Source organism: Falco rusticolus, chromosome 5 (genome assembly GCF_015220075.1).
Source record: "Falco rusticolus isolate bFalRus1 chromosome 5, bFalRus1.pri, whole genome shotgun sequence".
In the NCBI taxonomy this organism is placed as follows: Eukaryota; Metazoa; Chordata; class Aves; order Falconiformes; family Falconidae; genus Falco; species Falco rusticolus.
This window is the reverse complement of record NC_051191.1, coordinates 52432576-52455692: the sequence shown is the minus strand read 5'-3', so window position 1 is coordinate 52455692 and position 23117 is coordinate 52432576. Positions and strand designations below refer to the sequence as shown.

The 23117-nt window shown below is 37.9% G+C and overlaps 1 protein-coding gene across 1 annotated transcript in view; it reads left to right on the top strand.

Annotated features, from left to right (window-relative positions):
• Positions 1–16593, top strand: part of METTL25 (methyltransferase like 25) — an 89693-nt gene extending 73100 nt beyond the window's left edge. Inside the window, exon 10 of the mRNA XM_037387460.1 lies at positions 16243–16593. Coding sequence (XP_037243357.1) covers positions 16243–16275 — 33 coding nt within the window. The 3' untranslated portion in view covers positions 16276–16593. The remainder of the gene's footprint in view (positions 1–16242) is intronic.
• Positions 16594–23117: the final 6524 nt, after the last annotated feature.

Below are 23117 nucleotides of genomic sequence, written 5' to 3'. Positions count from 1 at the left end.
AGTATAGAAATGATTGTGAACACTGTTTCATCTCTTCCTGACAGTAAGAGAAGGTTCAAATGGCTTTTTGTGTTGGTTTTTTTTAATTATTATTTTTTATTTCAGTTAACATTATTTTAATGCATTAAAACTCTCAGGATTTTCTTTTCTCCGCTCACTGGTCCTTTAACAATGAGAGCACTGATTACAGTAATACAGAGTTAAATGGCACTTACTGTTCCTAAGAAGAACTCAAGTGTCACTGAAGCCAATGGTAAAGTTCCCGTGAACTCTATTATAACTGTTTATATGAATAAGGAAAGCAAGATTTAACCTTAATTCTTCAAAAAGCAACATTTGTTACAATACTCTAACAGAATATCTTCATAGCAAGATTTCACTATAAAACTGTATTTCTCTTCTTTCCCTTCCTCTGTGCAGAAATTTTATAGAACACTGTAAAACAAAGAACTGAATTTATATAAATGGTATGTTTCCCTAATTAGCCACCTGAGTCAGCACTTTGCAGGCAGTGCATCCCTTATCATGAACTATGTGTTAATGGTAATTAATAACTTAGTTATTACTTAGTTATGTCAGTGAGAATCATATTTTTTTAAATTTTGCTGTTTGTTATGATTTAGCATTTAGCTTTAAGATGACATTAATTAATTGTCTAATGTGTCACAATTATTCATTCACTTCTTGTTTATTATTGAAATATTGCAGTTTCATATGTTGCTAATTTATTTTTCCTTGGCAGACTGTACCTAAGTTTCTGGAAAGGCAAATCTAGGAACATTCGTGTTTTTATGCATTAGTGTTTTACAGTTTTATTGAATGAAATAGGAGTGTTGTGGTATGGTAAATAATGTAGTGTTTCTCCATTAAAACAGCTGCCAAAACAAATCTGAATACATGCAAGAGAAGATTACAGTTTACAGTAAGCACTTAGTTTCTTTACCAGTTTTTCATCAGAAGTTAATGGCAACTTAATTCACTGCTTTTTAGTCAGTTAAGATTTGAGACCAGCTTTACATTCTGATTCTCCAGTTCAGGAAAGGAAAGACAGATCTGCTTTTCACCATGTAAAACCAATGTTATTACATTATGTCCTAGAGGCCACATCAGCCTGTTAGTGTGGTATTACCCCAAATTAATTCTATGCTTTGCAACATCGCCAGTTGACTGTGGTGAAGTGATGCCCTGATATGGCTGTACTTCTGCATAGTTCAGGGGAGGAGCAGGTGTATCCTCTGAGGATCAAGTCAGAGTTTGAGACAGGAGTGTGGTCTAGAGGAATATATAAGGGAGAACGTTATTATTTCTGTTCTGCCCCCCACTGCTTTTGCTACGCCTTCAAGCACTTTGGGTTAAGAGTTTTCTCTTACCATCTAAGGGTAGCAATGAACAGCTTGCACGACACTTGTAGCTGATGAGCAGGTCAAGCACGGCTCCTGTAGAGCTGTTTCATGAAATTAGTGCCAGGGACATGCTGCCACCAAATACTGGCTAATTCCAGTTGTGGAAGTCAGCCTGGTTTGTACCTGACATATTCAGTCATTGCAGTGAGTAGCCTTATTAATGCAGTGGAGTGCTTAGTCAATTAGGGAACTATTCTCTTCTACAGTGAACTTCTCCAGGCTACACCTGTCCTCAGATCATGCCAAGGATGTTTTTGGTTTTGTGTGTATCAGCTCCAGGAAAGTGTTGGCATGCAGTTGTTAAGATCCTGAAGACTGAGGCCCTCACATACTCACCTGCTAATATTTTTTTCTGTATTTTCTTTTTATGCATGCAAGGGATTGGGTCCAGCTGGTGAAAGAATAGTTAAACACTGTAGACAGAAACACAATTACAGCATAATCAAAAAATCTGGTGATGTAAAGGCTCCTTGTCTTACTCAAATACCTTCAATTAGAACACTTTCCAGATCAGAGTATCAGATCTATTTTCTATCACTAGAAGTAAAACAAAGTGTTATATCAGAAAACAATCCTGTTCTTGGAATAAGTGGGTGGAATTCAGACTGAATATACATGTTTCAGTGTATCCATCTAAAAATAAGGGTCTGAGAAATCTTAATTCCAGTTTTCATTTTGGAAATGACTTCTCATTTATTCTCCTCTTCTTGCTTCCTTCATATTTATTCTACTTTGTTCTTGTGCCTTCATGAAAGACTGGGGAAGGATGTGAGCACTACTGTGTATCAGCAGTGACAGCCAGAGCTCAGTATGCAAAATACAGTGATGTTTTCTGGAAAGGAACATGTATCATGTATTATCAAAACTATGTGACCTCTTCTAGGAGTGAAATCAGAATACTGTCTAAAATCTGCTAAGTTTTCACTGCAAAGAACGGATGATTTTCATTTTCCCTAATTGTCTTTTTCCTTCCCAAGAATATTGTTGCAGGACTTACTTTCTCTTCGAGGAGAAGTGACACAGTGCTTTACAACATGGTGGGGTGTACTATTCCAGGTTGTTCTGAACGTTTTTTTTATTGAACTAGAGTGCTTCCCTTGAGCAGGTATTCACAGGCTTGCCATTGAACATTGCAATGCATATTTTCATTCCCAGGTTGCCTAGAGGACATTATTAAAATGAACAACAACAACAAAAAAACCCCCACCAACCCAATTTTTGTTCAGACAGGTGAGGATTATTATGTGTGATAAATCATAAACATCCCCCTTTGTTGGCAGAAAAGCACCTTGAATGTACACTACCTACATTATCACTACATTTGCATTCTGACAGTCCTCTTCAAAATTAAATGTTCTTTAAAGTGCTTTTCAAAAATTGACCTTCAGTCTTGAAACATCTCCTCAGGGAAACTATCCTTTTGTGTCAGAAATGTAATTTTTATCTTTAATATTTAAATTCTATGGACTTTTTCACCTGTTCTTGCTGGTTTGTTTTCTTCAGTTGTGTAATAATGGAGTGTTAAAGAGAAGTACCATTTTACCATTGAAGTAAAAGTTTGCAACATATATTTTCAAGTAATCTAAATAAGTTTTCATATAAAGAAGAAAACCGGACTGTGTTTTGTAGATGATGAGAATGTCTGTGCCTATTACAAACAGTTTTAGACTTACAAAGTTCCAATGACAACATGCAGTCACTTCCTTCAGTCTGAATGGCTTATGAAAACAAAACAGTGACGTACTAAGCAACATGTACTCCAGTGGTCTGCACTCCCCAAAACAAGGCAAATTGTTCTAGACAGGTATTTTTATCTAAGACACAACTCATCAATGAAAACCTGAAATCCCTAATGTTTGTTATGAAAGTTAGCTACAGCCCTATTAATATTTTAAAGTTCTCTTTCATTCTTTTTGTGTATAATCAATGTATCTTCTGTTGAAAGTGATCTTAGAAGTGTTTACATTCAGTTCCCGAAAAAATCTGTATTTGTCTGTGGTCTTAAAATGCCAGGGTTTTTTACCTCTGCAATTTGTTGCTAAGAAAATGCCCCAAAATGCACACAGGTAATAAATTACTTCCCATAACAAAACAAGCATGCTTCAGTAAACACTACCAAAAGAATACTACAAAGCATTTCCATTTTCTGGACTGAATGTAATCTTTCTTTGTAAAAAGAGTATTTTTCATTGAGTGTGTATGTGCTACACAGAAGAACAGAAAGATGTGACATTAATTGATTCTTTTTGATTGAGACTTTTTACTTAGTGAATACTTATGTGAATTCTGCTCCTGAGTGTAAAATACATGAACTATCTATATGTAATTTAAACCTAAAAATCAACCTGCAAGATACCTGCTTGATTCTGTCTCATTACTTGCTGCTGAATTCCCCTAGACATGACTCGTACTTGCAGATCATATTTATCTCTCATATTTGTTGCCTTGAAATATACATTAATATCTTCAGGGAATAACTGTTGGCCTGCAGATGGTTCACAAATGGTAGAATTATTATTTACATCTTTCATTGCTTTGTTTTCTGACTGGGTAATTTCTGCAGCAAAGCAAGATCTGTTTCTACAGACATTGGTTCATCTGCTTAGGCTCACTACTCTAGTCCTGTTTAGGTCATGAGGCACTTCATTGTAGTAAAAATAGGTGGGGAATATCTTAGAGGATCATGAGCTAAAACAGCAAGAATGGTAAATTGAAGGAGGGGATTAATGATGGAATATAAATTATGAATGATATTTCTGGCACCTATTAGGGCATCTGATCAAAATTAGCACTTGTAATTACTTATTTAATGAAGATCTTCTATGAAAGTATTTATGGAACATATACAGAAAATAGGCACAAACAAAGCCAAATAAATATGTTTTAAAAATCAAATGGATAGTTAAAGTAAACATTTCTGAAACATATTTATCCCAGACTTCTCTGCAAGATAAATTTGGTATGCATGATATACACATTTAATATTTATATTCATATAATGATCAAATTAGTATGCCATGAACCAAGTCTAGGAAGGAAATTCAGAGATTTGATGCCAGAAAGAACACTGCACGATATGCAGACTGAACATTCAAAGCAAGCGCATGAAAAATAGCCAAATATATAGTGAATCGGACATACCACAGGATGTTTTGGAAACACAGCAACGGCAACAATGGAAACTTTTTAAACTTTGTTAAACCAGAACAGAAAACAAAAGCAAGACCAATTTAATTAATTAATGAAAAAAAGATGTTGACCATTTGGAACACAGCAAATGTAAACCAAAATAATTGAGCGGAACGGAAAGGAGATTTGTTTCCAGTTAGTGTATCTATTTTTACACATTGTATGCTCAACACACACAAAGTTTTATAAATAATTATCTCTAATAGGAAAATTCTAAGCCAGCTCAGTGGGCGTTAACGATACAAGGCAACATGTTTGACTCAGATCTGCTTGAATATAACTGTGCATTTTAGGGACATGGTTTAGCGGTGGACTTGGCAGTGTTAGGTTTGCGGTTGGGCTCAATGAACTTAAAGGTTTTTTCCAACCTAAATGATTCTCTGATTCTCTGATTCTATTTGATTTACAAAATTTATTGTGCTTGTACTGTCATGGTGTATAAACATATACCTTGCGGTGTGGTGATTTGAATAGCACAAAGTAATGAATTTCTGTCATTGATTCTACTGTGTCTAGATGTATATTTCACAGTTTTTACAAATATGTCAGGATTTGATGAAATTTGCAGTTTAGGCAAAGCCATAGTAATGTTTCCATTAAGTTTTCCCATGTTTCTCTATTTTAATCTTCAATTTCATTTTTTCATTTCTGGAAAAGAAAGTCACCTTGTCTTTTTGTATTTTCTTTAGTAAACATTCCCACTGCTCTCTATTGAATATGAGATGAGGTAATACTGCCATGCAAGGAATATCTTCTCAATTTCAATCCATTATATCAATCATTAATATGAATCTAAAAGTCATTACATAGTAACCCCAAGAGCTGTTTTGTTCCCATTTCCCATTCCCTTATGCAAGCCTATTTTAATACTGGAATGTTCAGAGAAGGAGCAGTATTGAAAATTCTTGTTGGGTTTTCTTAGACTGTATTTTCTGTCTGCTGTTTTTCCTTATAACTCCTGTGACAAATCCAGGGCTAGTGTCTGAACACACTTTTTTCTACTTATTGGGCATGAGAAAGTTGCCCTCCTGCACTAACAGTGTGGAACATCTACAGAGGAATTGTTCCTACTTACATCTGAGCAAAGGTTGCTTTATCCTGTCCTCTCTTTCTATCAGGCATTCAGAAGTCAGCATTGTTTATTTTAATGTACCTTCTGCTCTCTTGATGGCATGGTTCACCTCAGTGACTGCTTAAGTAGGGTAATACTTTTTAAAAAAGTAGAAGATATTTTCTAATTGCTTGACTCCAAGTACTGGTGTTTCAAGGAAACCTTCCAAACGTGATTTCATAATGCTGTATCTTAATGCAGAAAACACTGACAGAGGAAGAAAAGGTTGGAGTTTGTAAGGTCTATGGCTCTATCTTCTCCTAAACAACTTCCGTGCACCAGGAAAGTCGCCTCACCTTTATTTTCCTGATGGATGAAGTGTTGCATGTTAGCAACTTGTAGACAAAAATGTTTGTGGTAATTGTCTTATAACCACTTCCACCAAGGATACATGAAGGATGCAAGTTAGTTTCAAAGTTTTGACTAGTTACAAAGATTTTTGTAATTTTTGAGGAAATAGAGAGAAGTGGTTGAATTCCTTAGCTGAGGTTCTTCCTGAAGTTAGATAACTACTGAAAGGAGATTTTCTGAACCTTATGAAAGATGTTAATTTAATGTAGTTTTGTGTGCATGTTCTTCTTCAAGAATTTCTTAGTTTTCTTGAAATATTTTCAGATTTCCCCTTGTTAGGATAATAATTGATCACCAGCCAAATAATTAGCATTCCTACCTGTATTCCTACCAGTCTAGGATTTTTTGTGCAGCCAAAGGAAAAAGTTAATTGATGAGGACATAGTTCTTCTCAGTGTGACCTATAAATAAAATCTCCTTTAGTCAGTGGAAAATATAAGGAATTTTCCTGATCTTAATTCCTTTTATATGGCATGTAGCAAGAACACCAGTACATTTTCTATTACAAATATCAGCCTTCTAGTCTAGTTCTCATACTTTTTTCCCAGGAAGTTAAATTAAGAATATATATATATATATATTTAATACAAATGCTTCTTTTATTGTAGTAATAAGCATAAAAATCTAGAAAATCAACCCATTGGCACAATATCTTTTTCACCATATAAAACAAATTCTGAATGTCAGAGTATCAAGCCTTCAAGGCATCAACTTTTAAAGTCACCACCCCACATTAACTAAGGAATGTTACACTTATCTTAGAAGTAAAATCCTTACATATGCCAAGAAAAGAAGTTTAGATTCTGTCTGCTAGGTTTCCCTTCTTTCAGACTTCACATTTGTGCCTATGTATGTGTATTATTATGTATTTTTAAAGTCCTACCTGGACCTTAAAAGTATTACTGAAAAGGAAAACTATGAATTCAAAGTGTTGAACTAGAGGTTGCTCTTGGTCCACTGGAATTTGTTCAACTATGGTCTCATGTTCCACGGAGCCCTCTGTTAACCCCATGACTTACTCCAGTTCAAAGCACTGTCTAAACTGTTGCTTCTCAAAAATGGAAGTGCTTGACAGAGGCTTATTGTACAAGCTCAGTATGGATTGTTTTCCCCTCAAGAAAACTTAGCTTATGTTATACCACAGTAATTGCAGAATGATGACAACATCACCTTGCCAGGTTTCTGGCAATTTTCCAGTCTTCTAAGCTTGCAGACCTTGGAAATCCATTTAGCTCCCCACAGAATATAAATTTTAGCATTTGCACATGGATTTAGTTCACAACTGAAAGTTTCCTGTTGAAAATCCACAAATTCTCTCCACCAAATCCAGGCAGAATACTTGTGAAGGTTCAGAGAAAATCTGAAGAGCTTTCCTCTGAGAGTGAGGGAGATGTTACAGGACCATCTAACAAGGGATGTAAATAATTGTTTTTATAGTGATGTGTGCAGTAGATCATTGATCATCATATGTATTCAGATTTTTTCTATCCTAACCCCTAGGCCTCCCATGTCTGTATTTACAATCTGGCTCCAAAGGCACAGGGTTCCACACTTCCCATCCCATATTTTATAAGTTTGTCTTCCAGCCATGTCCACACTAACTCACAGCATACAGCCTTTCAACAAATATAGTAATGAGCATGAAGTTGGTGGGAAGATGAGCATTAATATAGGATGAGTGTGCACTTCAGCTTATCCCAGTTCAGCATTGTTTCTGCATCCTGCTTGCCACTTTATATCCACTCATGAGACTACCACCCCTTCATCCTTAGTCCCTGAACTGAATTCATTGCCTATGCATCCAAGGGAACTCAGGCTTCACTGCATTAGGATGCTTTTATGCAAACATGATGGCACAGAAGGTGATAAGTTGGCACAGAGCCAATACAACTCTTGGAAATCTTGATAATCAGTCTAATAGGTGACCTTCATCCACTAGAAACAAATAAGCTAAATGATGACCTTGAGAGCCTTTCCAGACCCATGTTTTTATGCCTGTATCCCAGTGTATCACCTTCCAAAAGTTTTACTTTCCTTGTCAAAGCTGGAAATGGCAATTTCCACAATGTCAGGTTTCAAATCTTACTAATTGTTTAGTCAACCACTGAGAATGTTTGCAAATTATGAAATAAGGTTACTACTAGAATTCATAGTCACATAAAGAATATGTTCATAGGTGTTTCTTCCCAGTTTCTGACCCTAAACATATTCAAATACATCTCCACACCTATTTTGTAAATGAGAGAATGAAGACAAATAAACTGTGTTCTGCAGAAGAGACAAAGTGGAAAGAGAGGCTCTCCTCTTGCATGTCAGCTTGCTCACTTTGAGAACAATTGTGTTCACCTTTTCATGACAGGATTTCTGAGGTAAAATATTCTTTTTTTAATATGCAACCTTCTCCCCATCTACAGCAGTGAATTCATGGATTAAAACTACAATGTTAGTTAAAGGCATACCTCACAGGACAGAGTAAATCAGTAATATACAAAGACCATTTTAATTATTTGGGTTTGAAAGTCAATTTAAATATATACTGATATTAATTAAATGTATATTTAAATTGGCATTGAGACCAAAAGCTATTGCAATATGCAGTTCTGGACTCTGAAACATGCAGGCAGGGAAAAAATTGACAGACTAATGTCAAACAGTAGAAAGTGCAAACATTTTTAAAAGGGTTAAAATTAGTATCAAGAAGTCCTGTATCATTATGTATGGACAAAACTCTACTATTACACATCTTCATCTTTGACCATGGTTCCTTTGTGTAACTCACCTAAGCTATTGGGGAGTAGCACACTTCAGATGCCCTTGCAAAAGCCACAGGGAGTGCATTGTGTTCTGCTGCGGCTCACATTACACCGTGCTGTTAGCTTACAACTCAGGTGCTGAGGTCATGCTCTGACTACACTTTAAAGTCAGGTTTAACCCTACAGTGCAAGATCAAAAATCCCGCAGTGTAAAGACAGCATTAACACCATGTTGCATGCTCTTAATTTTATGAAATAGTGTTTGCATGACCACACCTGATCTGGACCAAAAATTTATTATTACTGGGTGATCTGGAAATGCATCAATCAAGTGTTAATGACTGGGATATTCCTAAACCAGACATTTGTCAAGCACTTTGATATTTACAATACCCCTAATCAATGCAGGATGCTGGGAGGGAAGCAAACTAAAAAAAAAATATGCTTAATAATAAACAAAATGATTTAAAAATGCCTGGAATCCTAGAGAGAAGTGGAGTACTTTGAGCAAAACTCGATTGTCTTCATAAACACCAGGACAGAGAATGCAGGCTCTGAAGCTCTCACAGAAATGGAGGAATACTCTATTTCATGTTATATTAAATGAGAGAGATGTGTTCTTAACCACAGAATAAAAAGAGAAGGTACAAAACTTTCTGACTTACAGAGGGTTGAAACACCTGAAATCTTGGAGGCTAAGTTTCTGAATAGCAAATGATGTTTGAAATCTAAATTAGAAGACAGTAATTAATAGGAGATCCATTTTCAACTCTATAAAAATGTACTTAGATTGTTACTTCGAAGAAGTGAAGACAATTTTGACATGGAAGATGCAAAAGAAGATGAATTACTGCAATAAGGAAATAAGGAAAGCATGTGGAGATGAAAATCAGCGTACACGAAACGGTTCCATGCATTGTAATAAACAATGCAATGCCTGGCCTTCAGAAGAAAATGCAAAAACTGTAAGTAATTACATCACTTTCTAAGAGTTTACTGGTGCCAGGAGAGTCTGAAGAGAGAATGAAGAAACAGGAATTTTTGGACACTATTGCAACATAAGATGAATTAACAACCATCCAAAAGCAAATGAAACATTTATTCATTTTCAGTTGGACGCAGGTGCACAAGCCTGTGTGCTGCCAGAAACCATGATATTATCACTGAAAGGAAAGCCACAGTTAGTGGAAGATAAATATTAGATTCAGGGTTTTACAGGAGTGATCTTTCCCCTATTAAGAAAGGAAAAAAACCTAAGTATGTAGGTAAAAATAACTTGGAAACTTCACAATTTCTGGGGGAGGGAATATTTTTTTCCTTTTTTTAAGTCATCTTCTTGAGAAGATGCACTGTTTAGCAAAACAAAATACTCAGGAAGAGTTTAAGGATGCTTTCCAGGAGATAACATATTTCTGAAAGGTATACAGATGTAAGGACTGACAGAACTGACAGTTCACACCTCCAGCAAAATTCTGCTTACTATTAGGGATCCACACAAGACATCTTAGCTGGCAGAAATAAACATGTGAGCAAGACCAGAAGCTTCGTATTATTCCAGACAGTACCAAAGATACTGATCTAAACCCTCCCAATTTAAATTGAGTATAAGGAACAGAAGCCAGGAACGAAAGCAGTGAAGCACACGGGCAGCCCCTTGCAAGGCCTTGTGAGGCACCATGGTCTCCTGTAGCTCCCAGAGTCCTGCAGGGATGGAAGGAGGAGGCTGTTCCTGCTCAGCCACCCGGAGCCAGCAGCTGAGGGTGCAGCTGTGCCACACCACTCGAAGGCCAAGCAAAAATCTGATCCCTTCAGCAGCAGCGATTAAAAGCACGGTGTTTGAGGTGGCTGTCTAAGAGTAATGAGTTAAGAAAAACTGTTGAAGTCCCCAGCCTAAGATGCTGTGAGACTCGGGGCAAAAACCTTTGGATTTCCCATAGATGATTAAGAGAAGGTCATTTGTTTATATGTATGAGAGATAAACTTACAACAGACAACAGCTGTTGTAATGGGACGCGTCCACCTGATACCTCAAACTATGACTGTTTATTGTTCATTCTACTGAAAAGGGAGAGCTCAGACCTGGGGGGAAGGTGGTTTGCCAGGCCTGTAGCCAGGAAGCAAAAGAGATGGCCTTATGCATCCTTTCCTATTTGGAATGGTCCACAGCCCTGCCTCAGAGTCCTGAGAGCACCAGGGTCCTCAGGGTCCTGACCCCCTCCCCAACACTGCCCCCCCCCCGCCCATGGCCCAGGACCCCATGGCAGCCCCCCGGGGCCATCAGCCCCTGCCCCAGCGATGCCCCAGCAGGGCCGGTCTCCAGCTCCCACAGCCCGGCCCGGCCATGGGCCCACTGAGCCAGGGCCACCCGTGGGCCCCTGTCCCGACCAGAGCCTGATGCCTGGGGCTGGGGCTGTTCCTGGCTGTGGCAGAAGGATGGGGCCTGGTGCCAGGCCCTGCCCTGCAGCCCCCAGGAGTCCCAGGCCCCACTGCACCCTCACACCCTGAGCAGCATCTGAAACCAGGACAGCTGACGCAGACACTGCTCCTGGGCTGCTTCATTAAGAGTTTAGCTTGAACCTATGTCCTCTTATTGCTGCCTATGAATACAAACATGGCCTCAGGCCTAGTTGCACTCTGCCGGTAGCTTACAGATAGATTCGACAATAATTTTAAATTTTCTACTGCATTAACATGTTTTTCAGTTATTGAATTTCAGTTTACGTTCAGCTGGGGAAGAGGTGAGGTTTTGAAACTTCAAGAAGTCCTTTTATAACCTGAGCCATAACCTCTGGGCATGGGGACTTGGTTCATGGCTTGTTGCTTGGCTCAAAGTTGGGCAGGGGTGAAAGAGCTCACTGCCAGACTTGTCCACTGCAAAATCAGGAAAAAAGTTGCTCAATAATGGTTCTCTGTGAGAAACTGAGCTGCATTAGCTAGTAGCAGAGCAGCTGGAGTTCCCTTTCCCCAGAGGCAATCCTTTGGTGTCACATCTAAGTTTTAGGGACTGAAATTTTTGGCTTGTGAGCAAATTTAGGAGGTCTGGGTGCCCTGAGAAAGTTAAGGGATGCCAGGATCATACACCCATATCACAGTGAACCATCTACAGCTCGCCAGTGTGAAAACCGTGCAGGCAGGGTTTACTTTCCTTACTTTCTTATTCTTTATCCATACTTACCCCTTATTCATTCTGGAGTTCCCAAAATAGGTCTGCAGTTTTTCTTGCAGAAAATTAGCAAGTACTACTGCCATCTTTTAAAATTCAAGTAGCAGATGATACAGTCGCATAATAATTTAGGCTGGAAGGGACCTCTGGAGGTCAGCCCCCAAAGCTCCAAAGTTAGACAAAAGATGAAGAAGACGCAGCAGTCTCCATTTATAAAGTGAGTGAGTAGCCAGAATGCTTAAGTCCCACAGGGGGTTCTGGGAATTCAGTCTAGCCTTCCTCATATCTGCGAGGCTGCAGCAACCACCAAACAGTGGCAAAAGAAGAGGAGAGGGAGACAATCAAACACTTCTTTCTCCTGGCTGTATTCTGAAGAAGTTTCCTGCTTCGTCTGTGTGCTGTGTGGAATGCAGGCATTTCTTATGTGCTCTGAGAATGCCTCCCAGACCAGTGCCAGAGCCTAGGGCAGAGGGTCTGAAGCCCATCCCTCTAATCCTAATTTAGATCTAGCACCAGGCACAGACAGTGCTGCCAAACCCTGCCAACAGGAGATACATATGCACATGCCAAGAATAAGAGCTACAGTTATTGATGTAAGTCTGTGTTGAAAACAAGAGTGCCTATGGAGCTTAAGCAAGTGCAAGGTCTGTTAGCAGCTGTGCAGAGATTTACAGGATTATATTTTTGTATATTGGCACTTATATATGTCCTAAATTTCACTTAAAATTGTGCCCTTTTTTGGTGCCTGCGGTGCTGCATTGTTACTAAATTTAAGAGCAGAGCCCTGTGTTTGTGCAGGTTTGTCTCTGCAGGTCATTAGCAACACTCGAATGCTGCACTTGCCCTTCCAATTTCTGTTTTCAAAACATAATTTACAGAATATCTTTCTGATTTGAAATTGAAACGTTGAATCCCTTCTGTGAATTACTACAAATAAAGACTTCAGGTTTTCTTATAATTGTCAAATTGCTTGAGGATGAAGTTCTCAATTTCTCCTAATTATTTTATCATTACAAAAGAATATGTCAGTCTTTATTGGAAAACCACTAGTTAAAATATTTTAAATTGCTTCTGCAAAGGAATTGTGTATTGCTTTCTATACCTCTAGCACCTGATTTGTGTGCCCAGAACACATGCTTCATTAGCCCTTTCACAAGCTAAGTGTCTGCTGTTCCAAATGTAATGCAAATCTCTTTTTAATGGTCACATTGACTAGATAGGAAATACTTTTGTTGGAGCTATGACTTGTAGTTAATTAAGCCAATTAGCATGTGATATAAGCACTTCTGGAAAGATAAAGCCCAAGAATAGCTCTCAAGAGATGGTGGAAGACTTTCATGCAGATAGAAATGCTAGAGAAAGAAGGGGAATGAAGCAAAAGGAAGTTTAAAAATAATGTCTAAATGTATTCCCTACATTTTCTAGTTTACAGCAGTCTTAGCTGCACTTCTGTAACAAAAGTGTTGGGGGGGGGGGAGAATCTACTTACTATGTCTTTGTGTAATGAGGTACAAGAAGACTTTTTCCTCAGCAGAGAAGACAGTGATAACATTTCTGCTGAGATCCTGCTTTATCATGAAATTATCTGTTTAGCAATTTCACTTTTGACTTCCTTCCAAGAGAATATTTCTGACTGCTTAACACTAGAAGGGAAAGCAACTCATTCCTTGCAGGCTGGGTCTCACAGTCTCACTGTGAGGGTAAGAACTGTCCTTTCAGAAAAGTAAAAACCAAAGAGATTTAAAATGAATATATATCACATCCCTTCTAGCAATGTTTCTCAAAGAAATGGAAAACACTGAGACATAGCTTAACCATGTGCTACCCTAGAAATGTGCAGTGTACATGAAGTGTCAGGAAGAGGTTGTTTCAGTCTTTCAGAAATTCTACTAAATTGGCTCAATGCATGGTTTAAAACATGCTGACCAAGAGGTGCAAGATATGAAACATTTGTTTCAGTGTGCATGATATTTGGCTTTTATTGCTAGGCGTTTCTCAATGCTTTTGAGAAACCTGTCATTGCTCAATGTAAAATAACAAAACTTTTACAGTCCATCCTAATACATTTTGAACTTTGTTTTTTGCCACTTGCTGCTTCTGTCATATTCTGAAACGAAATATTATTCTCAAACAAAAAAAAATCATGCTTTGAGATAAAGTAGAACTTGTTTAGGATGCTAAATTGTTTAATTGCTATTGATAGTCTAATTTTTTTTTCCTTCTTATTAAATTAACAAGAGGAAAGCTGTCAGATCACATGCGAAGATTTTGAACAAAGGAAATGAGATTTTATGTCTACATTGCACTCTTACGCTTTACATGGGAAATACGTTAACTTCTGTTGCAAGCTTCAGGCTAGAAAATTGCTGCCTATCCAGTATTCCCCCCATGCAGTTTTGTTGCATCCTTGCTCTTTTTGCATATTTGTACCCTCTCTCCCTCCCAACCTGAATATACACATTACAGTTTAGCTTAATTAATCACGAGTTTGCAATTAGCTTTATGACTCCCTGAATGCTGTAGGATTTCATACAAATACAAATGCTTGATTGTGTGACACACCTTTTGCAAGAGGAAACCTTGGATAATTCTAGTTCCTCAGCCTTCATCTCAAAAAGAAATAGACTCTGTTGTGGTTCTTGGACATATGTAAAAGATGCCTTGCAAAGAGATTTTTTGGTTCATTTATTGCACCATACTCCACAGTTACTTCTCTATTTCTTTATATAAGGCTGACAGAATGGCCATAATATTTTGATCCATAGTCTTATAGTACCCAGTAGCAATGGCTAAAAGAGTTGCTGTTCTCACTCTTGACTTGGAATTAGGAAAGAGTATTTCTATTTCTCTAACAGTAAATAAAGACTTTAATTTTTTTAGGAATATGTCCTAATCAAAGGGGTTATCAAAGTGAAGATGCAAGGTGGTCTTGCGTATTCTTGAAAAGACTCATAAGTTTTGAACCCCTGAAACTCCTTATATGTTTATTATACAACAGTTAATTTTCTTTCCTCATAGAATATCCTTCCTTTTATCACTTCGTTCTGCAAAGAGCTAAATACTCTTGACTTATATTGACTTGAATGAAAATGGAAGTGACTCACTGCATTACAGAATTGTGACCAATATTTGGTAATTCACAGTTGGTCTCCCAAACCTTGCCTATGCACACAGTTAAATTGGATTTAACTTTAACACAAGTTAAATTCAGTAGCTGACAAGGTCCCATCCATCAGTCTGATTTATTGATATTCTAATGTACTTTCTACCACCAAGTCATCTACTAGATAAAGTCTTTTCATTTTTAGAAAGTATTTTACAAAATACTGAGCTGAACCTCTCTTCACTCAAGGATCACACAGTGTAAATGAATTTGGAGATTCTTCTCATGTTGCAGTGTTGGTTACAAACCAGCATACTAAGAAATATTGTGCTTGTAACTGTTCTATTACCTATTGACAATGCTACTACACAGGCAAAGATGTTTGAGAATACTGATGCGCTGCATGAAATGACATTAAGGGAAAAAGTAGCTTTATTTTACTATCAGTTTCAATTAGAAACAGACCTACATCATTAAGGAGAAAGACAGTCTTGAAGAAAATATTTCAACCTGCTGAGTGGGAAATTAAAATCAGCACAATGTAAACATCACCAGCAAAATAGATCACAATATTCAAAACTATTAACTTTTTATATTAACACTATTGCATATCTGCAATTGAATTTTTGCAACAATCTATGCCAACTATTCCCATAGTGCAGCAGCTGCACATCTGGATGAGATATGCTGTAGGATTTGTGTTGGGCAGGAGTGGAGAGTAGATGTGGGCCATCCCTATGGAATCGGTGCTGCTGGTTTCCTCCCAGCCCCTCTCTGGCTCTGCACTGCTGCAAAAGGCTGAACAAGAAGGGTCTCATGCAGGTGACGAAGATTATCAGCTAGACAGAAGAGGTTTAAGGATTATGTGGGTGACAACATGTATTTGCCCATGGGAACTGGGTGCTCTGACAGGTCAGCACACCCTGCACCTGCTGTTTTGGAGAGTTTGCAAACTAAATTGGATGGCTCTACTGCACAGCAGACCTTATATAAAGAGTTGTGTGCCACTAAATTGTTGGCTCTCTTTCCCTATTGACTGGCTTTAGAGACTAAAGGTTGAATTAAACAAATGTTTTATTCTACTGTGGCTTACACCACTATGATATCTTTACTTCCAGATGTCTGTGTTTTCTAAAGCTTTTTATTTGTCATTAATCTTTCTTTTACAGACTTTCCAGAAGAAGAGGTCTGAGTCAATCTGAAATGTGGACACAGTGGGATAACTGGAGCCATTTGACTGTTCATAGCATGTAGTTATACCTAGCAAGGAATCTGTATTTTGTATGTAGCAACACTTAAGGACCAGAAAAAGATGTAATGTTCCACTCGAGCCTACCTTATCTATGCAGAGGCTGAGATGGACTGTTTTCATGCTGACTGAGAAATCTGAATGTGACAGTTTCTCAGATTAAGATTTAGGAATATGACAGATGACATTTTTAATGGCATTTTTCAGCACACTGGCAACAGCCCTCATCCCAGAAGAGGAATGCTTCAGATACCAATTAAAGATTAATGCTCAATAAAAATCCTCTTTCCAAGGAAATTGGATAGACCATTGGATATGCTGTCTGCAGAAACACGTAATAGACCACAGTAACACAAGGCACAGTTTGGTTTTAAAAAATAAAAAAACAATACAGGAAGGCTGCTTTTTATCTCGTGGACATACATATGCTGTAAAACTTCAAATTGCTCATGGAAGCCTTTTGGCGTATCACAGACTATATTTCATTCTACACAGGCAAGTGATAAAAAGTGTTTCACTATTCTGTAATACTGTGCCTTCTGCCATCAGTGTTTTATTACCGTACATTTCAGTTTCCATGAATCCTGAATTTCTGAGTTCTCTCTCACTTCTGAGTCAGGAAAGGTTGCCAGCTGAGTGACTGACCTTTAATTACGGACTCACTTCACGTTAGCAACTGAACTGCTAAAAGTCAATAGACAAATTAGAGCTTCTTTTGAACTGCTGGGTGACCTACATGTAAAGAATTCCATAAAGGCTAGGAACCTGAGACATGCAGCTTATTCAGGACCAGTTTAACTTCCAGTTATGAAACTTGGGTGTTGCATGAATATGCAATTGTTTGCTTTCTATTATAGCCCAGAAAAGAAAAATTGGGAGGTGGTAAACTGAAGGAAAAGAATTATCAAGAGTATTTATGTTTTTGCATGCAAACAGTGCTGAGGAAAAAAGTAATCAGAAGGTAAGAAAGTGTGTTGAAGCCACTGAGATGCTGTTCTGTTGTTCAAGACAGGTAGCTTTAGATAACTCATCAGCAGATGAGATGTTCAGGTATGTGTATGCACACCTACATTTGGGAAGGATATTGTCTAGCTGATAAAACTTTCTGAAAGGTTTAGCTGGGAACCAGATCCCCAAAAAGATACTGTGGTCAGGTCACAGATGGTTGTTTTCTTAGTCTTTATTAGAAGTGCTCATCACCAAACACACCTCTCAACTTGAAGTGTTATTCCACCACTCCTAGCTATTGTTAACTAATTGGTTTAGATTAGATTTCTACCTCGATGAACATTCCATTTAGATAAACTCTTAGTTTAACTGAAAGTACAAAATTTTAACCTGTGGGACCTGTCACAAAAAGATTGGTCTTAATTTAAAATGGTGAATGAATTTCACAATTTTGAGTTAATTTAAGATGAACCAAAACAAGGAATGGGAAGCTGACATAATAGACTTTGCATGGGTTACAAGTGGTTGTTGAAGGAAAAATGGGTGAGCAAATCAAGTGTGACTTTCTCATGTGACAAGCACTGCTGCCTCACCTAACTCAGCCGGGTTAACTGGAATAAAGAAATGCCATATAGAAGGGGAATTTTAGCTCAGAAGATGGGGTTTTGTATATGCCGACAAACAGAGATGCAGTCTACTTTTTTCCTTTTTTTTTTTTTTATTTTTTTTATTTATAAAGGAGTAAAGGCTATGGAAGGGATTCACAGACTAAACTTTTAAACTTTTACTTCTGTTTTCTTGAAAGGTAGAAGGATTTGGCTGTGGGCTGAGAGACGCTGCTTCTATTTCTGTTCTTGCAGAATCATATGATAGACATTATAGTGTTTTAAGGCCAGACTCTGGACCATGAAATATCTCTGGAAAAGATCATAAGGGAAAGTTTCTCTTTTTGTATACATGTACATATCCCAAACAAAGGTGTGTAAATGTCTTGCTAATTCTCTACCACTGGTATACAGATGTTACAAATCATGTTTATGTTCATGAATATTCATTGCCTAAACAGTAGCAGGCAGGAGGAAGTCTGAACGGGAAGCTTAACAGGAACAGTCTTGCTATAATTTTATTTTAATTATTATTTTAAAAGTGACTTAAAATTTTCCTTAAGAAAATGTCTTTGTTGAGTTTAACTGTGAACACTTTTATTATTTTTTTTAATTATTGGATGTTATTGAGGTTTTTTCCTTATTTAAGTGCAGACTATTAATAAAAAGTAACTGCAGTATCTTAGGGCAGTGCTTTTGCACTAACTTGTACAACATTTCATGGAAAGCCCTGAAGAACTTTGAGTTGTATTCTGAAAGACAGAGGTAATAACAGTCATACATAATTTTGCTTACTATCCTGGTTAAACTGTCCTCTAGTAGTGGTATGGAATGTTTGTAGTAAGTTTGACTACAAGTTTTTTTGGTTAGTTTTCATTTTCAGTTGTTGCTCAGGCAGTATTTTGATGTGAGTGGTGTCTTCCTAGTTATACCTTTGTACCAACACAACATGCCTTTTTTTCCCTCTGTACCTCTTACAATGTGATATACCCGGTGCATGCCCAATCTGTGGACAGAAAGAAGTGCTGTAAAAACACTCCTTTCTTTCACTAAAGCCTGCTTTCTGGTTCTTTAAAGGAAATATTTCCTTATCTCTCCCTTATTGTGAACATTCTCTTTTTAAGAAAAGAAAACAAAACAGACAAATGCACAAGCAAACTCTATGTACAGCACAAACCTTGAAATTTTGTCTTTTTGTGCTGTCAACACTCCGTTATGCCATAGAGCACACAGTTTGAGTAGGCCACGTCACAGCGCACACAGGGCCAGGGCTCCTGGGCCAGTCTTTCTCATGAACCATGGTGCAGCCTGGAATCATGTGGATGCAGCTTTGTCCCAGACAACATTTATTAGCTCTTTAGAAGTGCTGCATATTTGAAATCTCCTTTGAGGTCTTACAAGAATCTTGAGGAGGTGTCCTTGTTGTAATCTTTGAGGATTATTTTATACTGAATGAAATGGGGTTGGAGGTAAAGCACAGTTGAAGGGCTAACCTGCAGCCAAGCTGTGGAAACATTCATGCACCTCAAGCTCTTAGATGGGCTGGGAGTTTCAGGATTTAGAAATGGGCTTGCTTTTCCCCCCTTCTTTCCCTGGCTCCCTTGATTTTCTGTTTTGTCACTTAGAAAGGGGAAAGGAACAGGCAGGAGAAGAAAGCTGGCAAATGTCAGAGCTAGGAATGTAAAGGGAACATCAATTCTTCACAATATTTTGATTTGAACAAAATTTTATTTAATTCTTTTTATTCCTGGGGCTCTACCAACACCAAATAACATTACCCAGACCTTGCATGACATAAAATGTGCCTGGAAAATGTACAGCATATGAGAAGATGTTTTTAATCTTGAGTCTATCAAAGGATCCTAGACAAATGTCACAGTCCCAGCTACTGAATCTGGCTCACCATTGGGTGGTGTCATACCTTCTGGGAAAGGATATAAATAACTTTACTGATTGGACAAGAAAAAAGAAAGGTAGCTTGGGAAAAGTCTTTTGTCCAGTAAGAGGGTGAAAATGATATTACTGTTTATATTGACTAGAGTACTCCCATCACCTAATACAACTGTCATTTCAGTTTTTTATAAAAACTAAAAAAGTCTGAAAGTTGCAAAATATGTGAGTGCAAATCATGAATCTAGCAAGCATCATCTTACTTTATGTCAAACTTTGCATTAGTCCTTGGTGTTCTAATATTGTACCAATACAGTTTTCAATCCATGGTAAGATTGTGAAGTGAGAGGGAGGGTTGTATGGAGGATCTGTGGGTTGCTGCTAAGGTGTTGATAGCATTTTGCATAGAGAAAATACTTTCTAGCATGCTTCTGTATCTTGTTGCATGTTAAGTCCTGGCATTTATAATTCAGAAATTAATAATATTTTTTGCATGAAATTAAATGACAGATAGTATATTTCAATTAATATGCACAATGTTCATCCTGGTAAAGAGTAGATGCAGCCAAACATCTGGAGTTACATAACATTTCAGCTGAAATTATACAGCGCCATTATAAATCTGTGAAAGACACACATACGCTTTGATACACTGTTTTTTCTGGACTCAAGTCGCTTATTGTACAGCTAGTTATCTGAGACTGCCCTGAAGTAGTCCAAGCTATCATTGCAGAAAAAGTATTCTATGTTTCTGCAACAACACACATGCGGTTGTTGTGGTGCCCTGCTTTTGCTGAGCTTGCTGCGTCTGTAGCGCTGAACAGGCAGCAGGGGTCACCGCGCACCGAGCTCCACCAGCCTCCAAGCCTTCAGCTAGCAGCTGAGCCCCTAACGTTGGCTCAAATTAATCCAAACCTCCAAGAGTTACAGACAGCAAATGGCCTCGTATGGTGGGAGGAACATTTTAAGTGCTGCAGCAATAAGTGACTTCAGGAAAAAGAATACAAACATTAAAGTGATTGCAATTAACGATCATTTCAGGATGCTTGCCATGAATTTAAAACTTTTTTTTAAAAGTACTTGCTTAACTAATCATCCTATACTAGTCCATGTAATTTCTCCAGTGCCTCTGAAAGAAATTGTAAAGTGACTGATCCACACCCTTTAAAACTCATTAATAATGAAGTGAAATCCAAATGTGTTCATTTTAGCTCTGAAGTAGAGCTCAAGCTCCATGCTGAGTGGGATTACAAATATGTGAACTAGCATGATGTTAAGCACAGATGTCCAGCTGGTGAAGAAGAGGGTAAACTATGTTTACTAGCACATACACTCACAAAGTTGAAAACCTATGAATTCTATTGTATCTTGCCTTCTGAACAGTGTACAACTTCCTGCTCATACCATGATGTACTCAGCCTTGTTTGGATATTTCCATGGAGTGTTTGTAGAACAATTGTTCTCAGGCTAAGGACAACAGCGACCATAGGACTTTAATATATCTACATATTATATGGAAAATTCATGCCTTCATATCTTCCACTATAAATTGTGTTTTGATGCTGTTACATCCATAACAATGGCAAAAGCATGTAGTTTTATTTATAAAATGGATAGGATGGCATCTGGAATTCCTCTGAAGCCAATAGAAGCTATATTGACTTAACAGAACTGCAGTTTCTACCTTATTCTTTCCATGGATGATACATTTGTATTAAACCTTTATTATTCCCTTTTTAAAGTCATTATTTCAACATTAGAACATTTTTTTGTGGTACCATGTAAATGGACTGAAACACATACTCAATTTTGAGTAACTTTGAGCCAGTTTGAGCATAGAGAGAATTTGCCCCATAAAATTAGGTAAAATGAGCTTGGCAATTTTAAGAAACTGTGAGTAGAAAAGGAAGGTTAAATCACTGTAGTTGCACTTTATTTCCCTTAGTGTTATGTTAGAAAATAATTCCTGATTTTGATATTATGCCAGTTTCAAAGTATAGTGTCCAATATACTGTTTTCATTATGTTTTGTTTAAAGGGGGGAACTCAATGATTTAAATGCAATAGCCATGAAAATGTTGTTAACACTAAGTTGTCCAGGTCTTATGTTTTCTGAAAATACTGAAGCATTTTGTATGTAATCTCTTCTAATTCTTTTGATTGAAGAGGCTTTTCCGTGTTTTTTTAAACAGACATAAGATGAAAGATCAAGCTTGACTGAAGTCAAGGTGTGGCTTCATCTCATAAACATGATGAAATTGCAAGTGCAGCTACAATTCTGTCCTTAGGCTATGTTGTGTTTTGCCACTGGCACAGAAGCACAGCAGTCAGGCTGAAGGAGAGGGAGTGACCAAGCACTGACCAAGCAGTGAGGAGCCTTGAGGGAGTAGTTGCAGAGATGCGGAGATTAACTTTGAGATTTGTAGCTAATTTATGAAAGTTATTTTTAAAAACTATTTGCATGTGAGGCGTTTTAAGAAAGAGAGTGACTGCTTCATATCTGTTCTGTGGCTGAGAGCAGAAGGATGCAACACCTAATGGCTGGTAACAGTTTGGTTCCACCCTCTCTGAACTCCTGTCTCCAGTGGTTTTCCTTTGGCCATAGCAGCAACCCCAGGTTGCACACTGCTGAAACATTCCTTTAAATGAAGGTAAAGCTGGGATCAGCACAAAGTCTGTTAACAATCAGTTTAAACTTGTAGAAATTAGCTAGTGGGATCTCTCTCCTAAAAAAGAAAGGTGAGGGAGAACACATCTATTTTTCCACTGAAAAACTCTGATTGGATATCTGCTATATGCACATGGGATCTCCACACAGAGGTTCTCTTCTTTAAGTGATAGGCTGTCCTACACGCTCATTTGCTGACAGGGTTGACAGGAGGAGACACGGTTCCTAGAAGGGGATTAAAGAAAGATAGGACAAGCTAAAGGAGAAGTGAATTGGATGGGGCTTAGGGAAATGGCAAGCATCCATTCCAGCCACAATTGCTTTAGGGTTCTGGTATTATTATTTCTGCTCTGCCTCTTTGGGCTTTTATTAAGGTCACGCAGAGCCAGAGGAAATCCCATACAGTGCAGGTACAATGCAGCAACATTGCCAATAAGCCAGAAAGCTTGCCTGAGGCCAAAGCAAGCAGGAATAGACACAGTCAGCTTCTTAAGGATTTGAACAAATTAATAGTGCAGTGCCCTTTTTGGACTGAGGAAAACCCTGGCCCTCCAGTGGGAGAGGCTGCATCTCTACAGAGGTCCTCATCAAGTCTTCTTCTAGAACTCTCTTTTGAGGACTGTAGCATGGAAGGGGATGATGTGGTCCAGCTGTTGTAAAACATAATAATAAAAAAATATTGATA